This window comes from Chamaea fasciata, unplaced genomic scaffold, assembly GCF_029207755.1.
Source record: "Chamaea fasciata isolate MVZ Bird 193981 ecotype frontalis unplaced genomic scaffold, bChaFas1.0.hap1 SCAF_3, whole genome shotgun sequence".
Taxonomy (NCBI): Eukaryota; Metazoa; Chordata; class Aves; order Passeriformes; family Sylviidae; genus Chamaea; species Chamaea fasciata.
The window spans coordinates 85157159-85173167 of NW_027094088.1; the positions used below are offsets into that span (position 1 = coordinate 85157159).

Here is a 16009-nt window from a genome sequence, read left to right on the forward strand (position 1 = left end):
TTACTATATACTTTTTATTATGTAATTTTTTGTGCAGATTATTCCTATGAGGTGAAAGAAATACTACAATTCAGACATATTCCTCTCAGTAGGAGTACAATTTTCCTAGTTCCCTCTTTAGTGAATGCAGGGAGATGGATGTCCACTTTGGGACAGGGCACCATTGGTATTTCTGAGTAGTTCTAATATTGAACTCTGATCTGGGTTGATATAATAAAACCTCACTGAAAACACTCTGAAAATGGAAATGTGTGCTTTTTTTGCCTTTTTTTTTTTTTTTTTTCTTTTCCACTCATTTTCTATTGCCATTTACCTGTCACTAGCTCTAACCTAAATAAGCCTTCTATATGTTTCTTCAATATCACCATTAACACTGTTGATTCACCTCAGTTCCTTGTTTCAATGTGTATTCTGAGGTCTGGTAAGTTATACACTATATGATTGTCCTCTCAACTCCTTATTAATCTAAGACCAATTTTCAAAAGAGTTGAACACTTAAAAATGCTCCACATGTAGGAGGAAATTTAAAATTTGAATATAGCAAGTACAGTACAAACGGCAGTTTAAAAGAAAAGTTCATGTCCTCAAAGTGTTGACATCCAAACGGAATAGATACTCCCAGGTGTTTCTGGAGTGGCTTTTTTCCCTAATATATTACAATTCCAGTCTTCAGGATGGACACAATATTGCCTTAAGGCCTGAATAATATGTTGGGAAAAATTTTATTAGCTAGTTAGACACTCAATAATATGTCTCAATTTTCAAACGACAGCCCATGAGAAAAGCAATAACTTCATATAATGTGAAAGATTTGGAGGATCTGTTGAAAATAGAACAGAGGAACATGACATCCATAATTGAATAAAAAGGAGCATTTAATAGCCATTAAATGTGCACTGCCCTGTTTGTCATTAAACAGAGCAGAGATCTTGTTACAAATGGCATGTTATTGTGTAATTAAATGTATTGGAAATGCAAAAGCACATGGGAGTTGAAGTAAGACTGCCAACAATGTTGTTAATGCTTGGGCAGGAGTGGCTAGCAGAAGTATTGTTGTGAGCATTTCAGTGGTAGAAAGATAAAGACAGATGCTGAGGCACCACAGTCTGCTGTTCCCATTGTTTGGCTCAAGGCAGCTGTGTGCATGGTGAGATTACAAAACCATCAGAGTTCCCTTTTTATAGAGGCTGGAGTGCGACAGCAGCTCAGTTTTATGTGTCAGTAGGAAAATGTCCATGATGAAAGTATCAACCCACTAATTCCTACTGCAAAATGGAAAAAAATTAAAAAGTATTTTCCAAATCCATTTATCCACCATTAAATATAATACAGAGTGTTAACTGTGAATTTTTTGCATAAAAAATGAAGAAGTTCCAAGAGTGAAGTTCTAAAACACAAGAATGTTTATAACTGTTCCTAAAGGAGAATCTTTTGGCAGACTCAACACTCCACAGAGCAACCCTAAAATATGCTAAAAGAGGATACAAATATCTTTTCATAGTATCCTAGATATTTAATTGCCTAACCATATAATCATGATAATTATAAAATCCTTAATAAGGACATTAATATGCTAGTAAATGTGTTTAATAACATATTAATTACACAGCTTTGAATTCTCCATTACTACACTGATTTCTTTTCTGAACAAGTTCTCAGTCCTTAGTGAGAACTGTAAATAAACTCAGCTTTCATATCTTCATGTTCAACTTAAATGGAATTCAGCACTATTTTTAAAACTTAAAAACCAACATAAAACATAGCTTTGGGGCCTACACATCATTACTCATTTTGTTCAAGGGCTAGTCTTCTGTTAGTTTTATTACTATTATTGGAATCATTAAATTAGCCTGTAAAAATTCACTGTAGTTTACTAAGATCAATGATGAGAAACATTGAATCTTTTTACTTCAGATATTTTAACTGAGATATTGAATATCAAGACGCCTAAATAAACCAAGAATTATTGAGACCCAACTTCAAAACTGCAAACTGGACACACACTTAATTTGTAAAAAATATTGAAATGCTTGAGTCTTAATATCTTCTTGAACTTTTAGGAACATAATAGATTATAAATTTACAACACTGAATTAATTCTTGTGATACCACAATCATAAATACTTGTTATCTGTTCTAATGAATCACCAAGTCAATAAGTCAGGAAGATAAATGCAAACATGGAGAAACCAGTCAGTCAATTACTTAATTCTGTTAAAATTCTAAATAACCAAAGGTTTATTTAACGTATTTGGCATATTCTTCCCCCCAGCCCCTTTACTGTATCATATTAATTGTACGCGTATGTTAGGTGCTGACACTTGCATAATGGCATTAAAAGACATGGGTCAGGACTAGTGGTTTCTGCTAATATTTTAGAAAATTACCCTGAATTCATATCTTTATATATCTTAGATGTTGTAAGATATACTTCACCTCTGCTAAAAAAGGAATACTGAAAAGTTTGAATATTATTTCAGTTAAAATTACAGCAGAAACACACTGCACAAAACACAATACATCTGTGCTGCCAGTCATTAAAACACTTTAGATGGCTGAAATTGTTAATTCTCCTTCAACTGAAGAGAAACCTTAAGTGTCAAGGCTCATTTTGTTGTCAGCATGCTTCATACTCAGCTGCTACCTTATCATTTTTTATTAGTGCTTAGGCAGAAGTCGCACATCAAGCTGTTAGCATACTCACCAGTTGTTCACCAAGTTTACTCACCCTTTGACCTTCTTTGCCAGGTGGACCTTGGGGACCCTCCAGCAAACCCTGAAAATAAAAATATTAAACAATTATAACATTCAGAGCTATTTTCATCCTTCATTTTTCCATAGAATTAGGACTAGACCAGAGATCCAGATGGCAAGACAAGGTATTTATTTCTAATACTAAGAATTTGCTATTCCTAACAATTCCTACTATGTTATATTAAGGTGCAATAAAAAAACCCACAAACGGTAATTATTCATCACATTCCATCGTATAAAGGCTGTATCCTTCGGGAAAGTAGAGGTAAGTCAGCACTAATTAAGCATAGTTATATTTAACTACAATATGAATTGAAAAGAGATTTATCTTGTTAAGTTAGGATGCCATGAAAAAATGACAAAAAAGTTATTTTAAATGAAAGACAACTTACTCTACAACTCAAATTCAAATATAGGCACTGAAGGGGGAGGGAAAGGCAGGGAGAGGAAACTAAATATAGCAGAAGGCCTTATGCTTGCTGGATCCTAAGAATCAGCCCTGCGCTGCTTCCTCTGCATATCTGGCTTGGTTTTTCAAAACACTTTAGTGCCTCTTTTCTCTCTCTCTCTCCCTCCTGAACAGGCACTGGAAATTTGAGTGTTTTGAATATATCCTTGAATTGTGAGCTTTTCTTCTGAACTCAGTACAAGGATCTGCCTTTTTCAGTCACAGATCAAACTGAGACCAGTTCTGATGCTTTTGGGCTTTAATTTTATATCTAATTAATATACAATATAATCATAAAGCCTTCAAATAACATCTCAGAACAACTTAGAAAAGCTATTCCCCCCGCTTCCCCTTTACTTCATGAGTCACCTTGGAACACAATTTAAAAAATTACTTTGAGGAAGCAATCCAATTTCCATTATAGCAACAAGAAATGTGAAATCATTTTCAATGTAATCAGCAAAGAATATGTAACAGTTCTGCATTGTATAATTAAAAAAAAAAGCTTTGCATGTTATATTGTGTATTCTTACAGGATGTCACAAAATTAAAGAACTTACATTTTGTTTATTTAAGAATTTTGAATATTAAATTTTTTAAATCTTTAAAATTACTCAGACTCGTGTATTGCTTCAGCATGAGTTATGTCTTTGGTCAAATTTAAATGCCTTGCTCAGAATCAATTACACATATTTATTGACCCAGTAAGGGTGAACTGAAGCACCCTGACAATCACGACTTTTTAAAATACCCAGATTTCTAGAAATTAATTTCAGAAGTTTGTTTATGATCTCTGATTTCATATTTAAACTTCAGAAAGTAAGTAGGCATTCCAAAGCTACTAGCTCATACATTTTCAAGTAATGTTTTTACTTGATTAGAATGTAGTCTGACTTCAATTTTAAAAAGAAGTGGTCACTTCAAGAGCTTTTCATTTCTACCATTCCTCCACTTTCCAACACTGAAGCTAAAATATATATCTCAGACAGTATTTCATAATAGGATATTTCTCCTATCATTTCAGTTATAATGTAAACAGGATAAGGTGTAGGATCTTTTACAGAGCTGATGCACGCCATTTCCATCTTTCACCATAAGTTTATGGAACTAAAATATGCATGAGAATGTTGTGTCCAACACCTAATACCACAATAAGTTTTACAGTGCAAGTTATGTAGCTTATACATGCACAAATCCATAAAGCAGCATGTCAAGTGTGACCTCTGTAAAGCTTCTTTACTTTCTCATCTAGGTAGTGTGGAACTTGCAGTGTTACAACTGCTAGCAATATTCTAATTTTGTAAAGAAATTCTGGGAATTCAGGAAGAGATGGAATTTTGTTTTGTTAATTTTTCATTTTAATGACAACTTTATGCAGGGGAATGAGATGAAAACCTGTAATGTCCGTTTTATGGGGGAGGAAATACTCAGCCTCACATATCTGTACAATAAGGCTCCAAGGGGTCAAGAATTACACAAGAATGTAACTGCACAATAGTGATAATAGCCAACATTTTTATCCACTTTTCTTCTTTTTCTTCTCCCTACAATATTATTGTCAAGAAAAAGGAACCAGATAAGGAGATTTATCTTCAAGGAAAGGGAGGAGAGCTGCGTACAATTGGTAACTAGGCAGGGAGGACTCCCCTGTACAAGGAGCCACATCCTGATATTGAAACTGAGGTAAAAGTTCACACCAACTTCAGTGGGATCTTCCGTTTAAAATGTGATAGGACAACATGGGCCATGTTAACTAACACAGCTCTAAAACTGTAGTAACTTGGACAAAGCAATGACTTAGCAATGCTATCTCTGCTCAACATTCACTGAAAGAGATCATGGAAAAATAACTGCAGAAGAAACCTGCAGGAGAAATTAAAAAGAAACCTTCTACCAGTGAATTCTGCCTAAACAGATGACTAAAACATCTACCATTGAACTCCTATAGAACTTGGCAATGAATAGAAATATGTGTTTGTAGGGAGGCAGACTAAAATATCTACTTGGGTTGCATTCCTATTTAATTTCTGGAGAGCTTCCTTTGGAGATCAAAGATCAGATTTGACTCCCTCCAACCACGGATAGCACAGTTGGTCAGAAAAGCACACCACCACAGATAAAGGGATAGAATACAGACTGAATAAACATACCTATATCAATTTATCATCCATCCATCCATCCATCTATCCATCTATGGTATATGCTGTGGATTGTGTTCAAAACATTTATGTCAGAAGGCAATCTAATCTACTAGAACAAACTCTCCAGGCAAACAACAGCCAAAGCAATTAAGATCATAGAACCTTACAATGGTTTGGGTTCAAATAGAGTTTTAAAGGTCATTTAGTCTGTCACCCTGATTTTTCAGCCTTCTGATTGTTTTCATTTCTACTGGAGTTTTCTCAGAATTGTAAGATAAACAAAGGGTGATGTTTGATGTTTTGTAAACAACACATTCCTTTCCAGGGGGAAGGACAAATTGATGGACTTTTAAGTTGACCAATGGGGTCAGAGAGGTATCACTCTTGGCCCCCAATCCCTGAAAAAATTCCAAACTCTATTTAAACCCCAAATCATAATAAACTTCCTCTTTCTCTCCTCACTTCTCAACCTGACGGGTGAGTGTGGTTTTTTTGTGTCCTCTAGCAACACTAGTCCAATGCTACTGCAATGTGCAGGGACGTCTTCAATTAGACCAGGTTTCTCAGAGTCCCAACCAACCTGGACCTGAATATTTCCAGGGATGGAGCATCCAACAACTCTGTGGGAAATATGGTTCCACTGTTTCATCACGCTCATTGTAAAAAACCTTGTTATTATATTTAATCTAAATTGACTCTCCTTCAGTTTAATACCTCCTTGAGTTTTATCCCTTGTCCTATCTCAACAGGCTCAGTGAAAGTCTGTCCCCACCTTTCTTATGGGTTTCCTTCAGGTAATGCAAGGGAATTGAAATCATTCACTATGTATCACTGTCACTCTGACACTTTTGAACTGGCAAGAGCATGGCTGCAGCGATGAGCAGAACAATGTCTAGGAACAGCACAAGGCACTGTGAGATATAAAACCAGACTATTTGTGTGACATCAGGCTGGCAGGAATATGCTATCCTTCGAGGTGACTTAACACACATGGGATTTTCCTGACTCTGCCAGGCCAACTTTGAGGCTGAAAGCCTTCTACCTACTTTGTGGAGCAGTGAATTAAAAAAACATATACAGTCTACAAAGACTGTTCTGTCACGGACCAAACAAACCCTTGGAGTAACATACCTGAAGGAGCTTGAGGAGCGTGAAATGTAAATGTCTCAAACATTACCATGTAGCTTGGGGAAAAAAAAAGCCAGTAAAATGGAGACCTTCCTAAGTGCAACTGAAACTTAGAACATCTACCACCATGAGTGAGGGTGGCTATGAAGAGAGATGATACATGATGCACTCGTAGGCACAAGAGGCTTGTACAAAATCTTGAAAATGAAGAGCAGAAACTTGTGAATCCCTTATGAGAGGTAAACCATAAAAGGAAGTGTTGACAAGGGAAAATAAGCTGGTTAGAATATAGGATAGAAAAAGCAACCACACTGTGAAGAACATGCAGACAGGTATTTAAATGAAATGTCATTAAAACTTAGTCTAAGCCTTAGTTGAAGGAAACTAGGAAAAACAACAGGTTTAAAAATGTTGCAGTAGAATAAATGAGTTTAAAAAAGAATTTGTATTGAAAATATCTGTAGGAATTAACATTTTAGTACTCAAACAGCTAATATTTTTGCAAGTATCAGGAGATGAAAACGAATAAGAATTATTTAACTTGAGACAGTAGATGAAAAATATTCTAGGAAGTCACAGAAAAATCAGTGAACAGCTCGGCCAGTTAAGCTGTTTTAAGTTTCAAAGAGCTGTTAATTTAAAGCGTATGAGTGTGGAGCCATCAGAAGCCACTCACTGCAGAAGGGATAAAATCCTGTCCTGTGACTCTGAAGGTACAAAAGCATTTTTAAATACCTGATACACTACAACAAGCATCTACAGAGACATGGTGGAGGTATTGCTCATAAATTTAATAACTAATTGAAAGTGCCTAAGAACATACTCTCCAAAAAGTGAAGTTTTTATTGTGACTCTATGGTGAAACAAAGAATGTTAAAAAAAAAAAGAAAAAACCCCAGCTGAAGTGGAATAGTGAGGTTACTTAAAGGTGTTAATCATGTTACTTCTCACAGAAGACTATAGTTGATGCCAAGGGAGCAAAATATTAGACAAGTACATGTATTTTTGGGACTCTGAAAGGTACTTCAAAACATAGCTATAGTTTTTGAAGCAGAAGGGTAGACAGCTGCCTCCTGCACTTGTAGGTAGTGTTGCTGGAATACAGTCTGAGAAGCTTCGAAGAGAAGGATTGTTTCCTTCTCAATACAATTAAATATAATACAAATGTTAGCAATAATACTGCAGGTCTAATAAAGTCGCAAAAATTATTTGATTTATAGACTGGTTTGTGTGTTCTATACACGAGCTACTTTCACCCAGTTTCTCCTCACTATGAATTCCAGCAAACAATTTGCAGAATAAATGCTACTAGACAAGGAGAAAAACGTACTAAATTTAGTGAGATGAGTTAAACAATGACAGAGACAAAGTCTAAATTAGGTATGCAGAAACGCCTTGGGATAATGTAAGAATAGGTCATTTTTTAATCATTTGAATACACAAGTTTTTATAATGATAAAACTTGCTACTTTGAAAAGACTCAACATTTTAGTATGATGTGATGCGATATGATAAAAGAATTTCAAAACATTATGTTGATAAACAGAAAGGTATAGTTCCACTGATGCAACATCACTGCTGAACCACTTTTAAAAGCAAACTGGCTGGCAGTTCACATTGCCAGCAATTGATGTAGCTCTTCAAAGCACAGCCCTTGCCAGGATAAAGAAAAGCTGTCACATTGTTGAATTAGATTTTTAATGATCCCTCTGTAAACTCCACAAGTAGAGCAGCATGGAATCACAGTAACCAGGAGTCAGGTAAAAAGTGACCAGAGATTTACAAATTCCTGACATAACACAATGGGTGGCCACGGTGAAGAAAAAAAGCCTGACTGACTTGAAGGGTACTCGTCAGACACCCAAATAGTGCTTGTGGGATGGATGGGACTGCTGTGGCTGCACTGATGTAAGAATGGCACAGCATCTCAGACAGAATGCAACCAGATGCAGTTCAATAGGTCTTAAAGGCATCCACTTAATCTCTAGGTGTTTGTAGAGAACATGTTCTACTGTGCAGGTCATTGTGATCCTTCTACCCTGTTTGGAGAATATTTTCCTCTTTGGCCTGATTGTAGCATACTGAGAGTAAATGAATGGCTTCCTCTCAGGTAAAAACAGACTATCACACTCAGCAAGCAAAGGAACTGAAATATGGATAACTTCCCTCCAGTTAAGGTGGTCAAAGTGTTGGTTTCTCAGGTATCTTCAAGGCAGTTTACCTGCTGCAACTGTCACGGTGCCCTAACCTGAACCCCAAACAGGAGGATGAGGAAGAGGGAGACCTTAAAACACAATTACAATATTTTCCACTTCTTGTCCAAACCACTGTCCATCACCACCCACACGGAAGTCCACAGAGCTTGCAGACATGCCTCAGTGTTACAAATACGTTACAATGGGAAAAATGGCACAGGAAAATCACAGGAGGATGACTAATTTCCTGTTGCATTACCATTTATGAGGGAAATTAGACTATCTTAACGATTTCTAAACACAATCTGATCTCAGTCACATTCTTACTGTGAGACAGCAAGTGAAGCAGGTTTTGCCTGCTCAGCCCCTTAAAGTTACTGCAGTCACCATGTTGTTTTGCTCTTACACCACTTTTCTTTCTAAACTTCTTTCAATCCATTTACTTCTTCAAAAAAGGAGACAGCATTTAGCAGAAGTATTTCAGTCTGCCAGAAAACATGATCAGCGACATTTCCTTGATAATTTAATACTGGAGCAAAGAGAAAATGTTCGTCACTGACATCATTATTCTTTGGGTTTGGCCATTTCTTTAGCTCTCTCTGTTAACTTCACTTGAAATGCACTTTCTGTCAGAGACAATAATTTGAAAGGGAAATCGGAAGGGTAATTACACAGAAGTTTACATTCATGAACCTAGTACTTTTAATAAACATAGGTTTATTTGCTAAGCAAAAGAAGTATAATTAAAATCCTGAGGAGTAAATCAAAATTATTCATTACATTGATGTCTATTGTATGTGGGACAACTTTCAAATCATTATTCTAACGAAGGACATATAAACCACATTCATGCCAATTTATCAGAGTAAGAATTTTTGAAAAACAAATTTACTGTAAGGTTAAGGCTTCAATTCTCACTTGTGCCTTCAATGTCAGTACTACTGCATAGAGAAGATAAAAAACTTTTATCCAGAAGATAAAAAACACTGTAACTGCTGAATGATTTTCTATTTCACCAAAGGGGTAATCTTAATGGCACTTGTTCCCATAATTAAAAAGTGTTTTTTGAAGAAGAAAATATAAGCTATACTTAATTTTTTTAGTAAGTTATACTGTGGAAGTTAAGCAATCACTGCATTTGATGACAAAACAACTGAACAGTTTATTATTTTCAAGAAATTAATACACCTCCATTATAAAAGCTCAGATAGATAAAATTCAGATTTTCCTGAATTTTATTTATGAAAAGAAGTGATTTAGAATGAAATTGTAATTTGCCGTCTATACTTTCTTTAGTTAAATAGGATTACTTTCCTTTATGTCATTACTTGGAAAGAAAGTGAGGGTAATATTATATGAGTTGCTTACTACTGGAGAGTGTGTGTCCATTTCTTTAGCTCCACATGAATAACTGAGGAGAAAGCTGTGCAATCTGTAGCTGATGTTTGTTTAGAAAGGGGAGAGCCAAAAGTTACACTGGAGCTTGCCCAGACCTGAATCTGCAACTTCCTCCCACAGCCGCCTCCACGCGGCACTTGTGCACCAGCTTCCTTCGGATTGATTTAACCAGTCCTAGGAGCCAACATTCCAAATATCTGTTTAGTAAGCAAGTCCTGGGGACTTCTGTCTGTGACCAACTTAAGCCTTGGCTTCTGAGTAAACACTTGGTGCCATCTGGATGACTATTTTATAACTCCTGAAAGGGATAGGTTCTCAGGAACGTACGGACGGACGCTCATTTTCCTCAGGAACTAAAAGCAGCATATCGAGTGTCGAGAGGAATAGTTATCATATATTTTACAAGAGATGGCTGTGCTACCTTCCCTCACCTGTCACTCTTCTGACACGGCATGCACAGACTTAAGCTGGGGATACCAGAGCAGGCAAGCTGCAGAGCCAGCTGTGACCCTGCAGAACACAGTCCCCAGCTTCTGCCACTAAATCCCACATCCCAACAAAACCACACTACACTGCAACAGTACTACAACCACACCATAACAATCCCTCCTTTTTACTCTCTGAAGGTTCATCAGCTACAGTACAATATATCAGGGAACTTAGGCTTTAAACATCTCCTATATTGCTGCATAAAGTGGAGGTAATATAGGAAGAAAGTTCAAAATATAATCACAGTATTTATTCATGAGACACCTGAAAAATACAAATGAAAAGAGACATCTACTACTTACAGAGCAATTCAGAACATAGCAGAGATATTAGAGGCAACTTAAAGAAAGGCTGAGAGTCAATTATGATTTTGGACTACTCCCATAAAACTGAGAAGAAAAAATAAATTCATATACCTGGACTTAGGGAGTGTTAACTGACTCATAGAAACACAGGAAAATATTACATCCTTATTAAAAGGGCTCAAGTATACACAAATATATGTCAAATTTACAATAAAATGTATTTGCATGAATAATGCCTGAGTCAAACAAATAGAGTTAGAACTATTAGAATTGCTGATTTCATTAGGGTTCTATGTAAATCCTATAAAATTTATCACGTATTTCTTCTTACAGCTTAGCATATTTCACATTACAATGTTGTTTCTTTTCTCCAATTCTAAATGCATGATTGATGAAATTGTTTTAACAAGAGTTACGTATGTGTCTTAAATAAAAGCACAGACATACATGGAATTCTAATCCCATCTCTTTCTGAATTCTCTGCTATTGCTACAAGTGAGAAGTTTTGTTAAATGTTCATGTTGTTAGGATTTCAGTGTGAAATTTTCTGCTAACTCACATCAAACAGGAAGATTCAGAGCTTTATTTTTCAGATGCACTTTCTGAGCCATGAAATTTCAATTTCAAACTCATGAAATAATTTTTGCATCTTAAAAAGCAGTGCTATTGTTTTGCCTTTTTTGCAGTTTGGCATATGCTCATCTACTTAATAGGTTGTTACAGCTGTTGGGTATTTATGAATTCTGCCATACATACTATCTTGAAATTTCCTTCCTTCCTATAATGGCTATATCTGTCAGTTGAACACTTAAAAATACATTTTTCCCTCCAAGTACCAATCTCTTTTCTCTTCTGTATTTTCTCCTCTTTCCACTTTTCTCATGCTTCTGAGCCGTGTGGGATTTCCTACTCCTCAGGGTTGCACAAACACTTTTAGACACAGAGTCACTGACATCTTTTAGACTTATGCAGGTGCCAACAGCACAGACAAAAAAAACCCCAAACAAACCAACCCAGAAATTTCTACCGCATGCTATTACATACTTGTGTAAATTTCCTACAGGCAGCTCTCCCTGGACCAACCAGCTGCTACAGTGAAGCAGCCTCAGTGTTTTGCTACCTTCACACTCTCTGTGCTAAGGATAGAAGCATGGTACAGGTCTGTGTATGGGGAGAATGTTCTGACCCTGAACAACACTACTGGTGGTCTAGTTTATACTGAAATAAGAATATATGATAGACCCCATCCAGCTTACTCCACTGATGAATGATTTCTATGGAAACACACAGGAATGAATGGAAAAGCTGCACAGGGCAGTAGAGCTTTGTGTGATGCCATCATTTACCACCTGTCCCTGTATGCAATTGCACTGGGGCAGAAGGTTGATGACCCAGGCCCAGTTGTCCAGTTTGAGCAAAACCTGGTTCCTTTTAATTTTCCCTTCCTCCCTGCCCAAAAGTCATACTTAGGACATAGTTCTAACAGTGTGTCATCATTTTCACTCCTCTTCACTCCCTGCCCCCCAGCATAATAATTCATTTATCTTTTAGATTCAAAAGAATAATCTTCACATTAGGAAAAAAATAAAAATTACTAGAATCAGAGGATAAATTTATGACATTATGCCTTCATCCCAAATGAACGGAACATTTTAATACTTCAACAGGATTCATAACTGAAACACTTATGTCATATTTTGGCTATAACAACATGAATGGTTCTGACACAGTAAGTTCTCATTAAGTGACACATGAACTGTGATATTATCTGACCTACTATTTATTCACAGCATATCTTCCTTTCATGATTATATATCATAACAGTCACAGCCACTCAGAAGTCACACAAATAAAACCACTCTGAAAACTGAATTTTCCCCTAGACACCACCACTCATGGAATTCATCTTCTTTTAGCTCTTGCCAAGAGAAGTGCACAACTATTTACAGTGGCAGAGAGAGAAAGCCTTCCTGCTGGGCTGTGTATTCCCACTCTGCTGTAGTCTGTCTTCAAACTGCTAAACTCATTCACACTCACTCTTGTCTACATCAGTTACTAACATCTCTCTGAAGTCTGCTTTCCTAAAATTTAAATCTTTTCTTTTAAAAAGTGTAAAGATCACCATCAGTAAATGTACAAACATAGGGATACCTTGTTGTGCTGGAGTCAATGAACTGAAACATTGGCACAGCATTCTGTAATCAAAGAAATGCAATTCTTTGAACAACAATTTTTTGATCCAATTTTGACCAATTTTTGATCCAGTTTTATGACATTGGATCACTTCAGGTACAGAAGGAGTAAGTTCAGTCAATCTGAAAGCAGTGTGCCCTAGCAGCCAGGAGGGACAAAACTGTCCTGGGGGCATCAGGCCCAGCATCGCCAGCCAGGTAAGGGAGGGGGTTGTTCCACTCTTCTCTGCACTGGGGCGGCCTCACCTCCAGCGCTGGGGGCAGTTTTGGGCACCACGATATAAGAAAGACATTAAGTTCCTAGAGAATCTCCAAATGAGGGCCACAAGGAGGAATAAGAGCCTTCCAGGGACGAGCAGCTGAGGTCACTTGGTCTGTTCAGTCCGGAGGAAACTGAGGAGAAACCTCATTGCTGTTACAGCTTCCTCACAAGGGGAAGAAGAGGGGCAGGCAGGCACTGATCTCTTCTTTCTGGTGACCATTGATAGGACTCAGGTTAATGCACTGAAATTGTGTCAAGGGAGGTTTAGTTTGGGTATCAGGAAGAGGTTCTACACCCAGAGGGTGGCTGGGCACTGGAACAGGCTCCCCAGGGCAGTGGTCACAGCATCAGCCTGACAGAGTTCAAGAAGTATTTGGACAATGCTCTCAGGTGTGTGGTGTGACCCTTGGGGATGGTCCTGTACATCTACTACAGTAAAATTGCAGGTTACTAATAATATTTTAATAATATATTAACTCTTTCAACAAACAGTTTGAATATTCAAGAACTAAAGGACATAAATGGACCTGTTTACCTCTGGCAGGACATGAACTGAAGCAGAGTCACTGATCTTGGGACAAAACACTAACTTCTTCCAGGGAAATCAAGATACAGGATATTATAATTCATAATCCAAAATACAAGTAGTCTAAAACATGGCAACTTAATTTTGACACCTTAAGAGTAGAATTTATCTTTAACTTATGGGTTTCTGTTATTTCCTTCAATGTTTGCTGCTATGGTGTTGAAAATTAAGAGAGGGAAAAGATAATGTATAATCATTTACACTATGAATGACAGGTCTTTTGAAATTTATTTAGGATTACATGGGTAATATGAATAGTAAATAGTATAGATGTGGCTCATAACGCTGAGTCTGTGAGAAGAGCTATTCATGTTGTGAAACTGTAGCCTGGGAATTTGGAAGCTTTTTTTTTTTTTTTCTTCTCATTTTTGCCACACTATTTTGCACCATTTTGAATTGTTTTTGCCCAAATAGACTGTTCTGAATGGAAAGGCTTTTCATGTCAGCTCACGAGCAAAACCACTAGAACTCAGAATTCAGAATAGGATTTATCACTTTTATGAAGCAAACAAGGCATGCCCTGGAGAGTTTTGGGGACGCTTTTCTTCAGGCTTTGTGCATGCCTGGGGCCTGGACCATTGCAAGGAAATTAAGAACATTTTCCACCATTCATACAGCAGTATTTAGCCAGAATACAGTACCCTAAAAGCACTGATCATTTTTGCAGGCTTTTACTGAAAAATACTTTTCCCTAAAAATAACAAGGGAATTCTTTCACTTGAACAAGTCTATACTATTTATACATGGAATAAACAAGATAATATCCTTGTTAGCATTTGGGAGGAAACAAGTTGTTTTAAACTTGCTCATTTTTTTTTGTATTTACAGAATTCCCTTTATAAGTCACACAGAAAATGCAGAGGCAATCCGAAGAAAGGGACTTTTTTAGGCTTATTTTAGGTGTATTCACATTGCAAATAAGTGAAAAACATGCAGAATTTCTTAGGGATTTTTTTTTTTTAATGTACTCACACTTAAAGCAGCTGGTCCTGGAGGTCCTGCATCTCCCTAGTTAAAACAGGAGAGGAAATAAATCAACAATATTTTTAGTTAAACATATTTAAGCTCTAGACCTTTTAGAGAATATGCAGTGCTGCAGGAGTGATTTCAGTACAATCATCAAACGTTGATGATGAAAATGTGTGAGTAAAGTGATATTCTTCTCTAGTAATGGTAGAGATATACACAGTTCACCACAGGTTAATGGGGAAAAAAAAAAGCCAGGCCTCTGCATAAGTGAATCACAGCTCAAAAAAAGCAATCCTTCAAAACACATTTCCATATGTCAAGTTACAAGCTGCAGCTTACATGCACAAGGTGGCCGCTGAAGCCAGTGTGACAGCTCACATATGTAAAGACATCTGACTGTGTAAATATTCATGGAATTAGGTCACTGACGTACAAATCACATCTGAGACCTTCAGGTTTAGTTAATGGGAGCAAATTACTGCACCCAGAGAGCAATTCAGAACACCAAATTTAGGGTCTTGCACAGAACTCCTTTTAAAATTCATTGTGATAAAGGGTACTTGTCCTTTGCATTTATGGTTAGCCTGTACTCATATTCTTTAGCCCTTAAGTTGCACAAATGGCAGCAGTGGGTGTTTGCCACACATAGTTATGGCAATGTGGCCAAAGCTGAAGAATATCATGCACAATCACATATACACACAAATAGATTTAAAAAGGTACCTTTTCTCCTTTTGGACCAGTCACACCAGGACTACCAGGGTCACCTTTTAGTCCCTGGGCAAAAATAGACAAGCAAATTTGTTGTCATCTGTTAAAAATTCTGGGACAAAATCCTGCAGCACTGTGAATTAGTATACACTAAACAAATAGGCTTTAAAATTCTATCACATTATTAGTACCATCTCGAAATTCTCTCTTTTCATTATTTTGTGAACAGACAAACATCTATCAAAGACCACATGTGTCTTCAATACATAATTAAACATACAAAACCAATCTACTGTATTGTGCCCCATCGTGGTAAGTAGTGAGTAGAAATGCATAGTTCCTTTGCAGTCTTGCATGGCCAACAATGTTAAAATTGAATATTAGAGAGAGTGCTAGTACATTCACTTGAATGCTACTAAAATTGGGAAAGA

General features: G+C 36.8%; 1 protein-coding gene across 2 annotated transcripts in view; it reads right to left on the reverse strand.

Moving 5' to 3' along the window:
• The window catches only part of COL19A1 (collagen type XIX alpha 1 chain), a 178359-nt gene that overhangs the window by 67944 nt on the left and 94406 nt on the right, over window positions 1-16009 (reverse strand). For both annotated transcript variants that reach the window (XM_066179717.1, XM_066179718.1), the window contains exons 13-15: window positions 15591-15644; window positions 14871-14906; window positions 2729-2776 (exon numbers count right to left, since the gene is read on the reverse strand). In XM_066179717.1, coding sequence (XP_066035814.1) covers window positions 2729-2776; window positions 14871-14906; window positions 15591-15644 — 138 coding nt within the window. The remainder of the gene's footprint in view (window positions 1-2728; window positions 2777-14870; window positions 14907-15590; window positions 15645-16009) is intronic.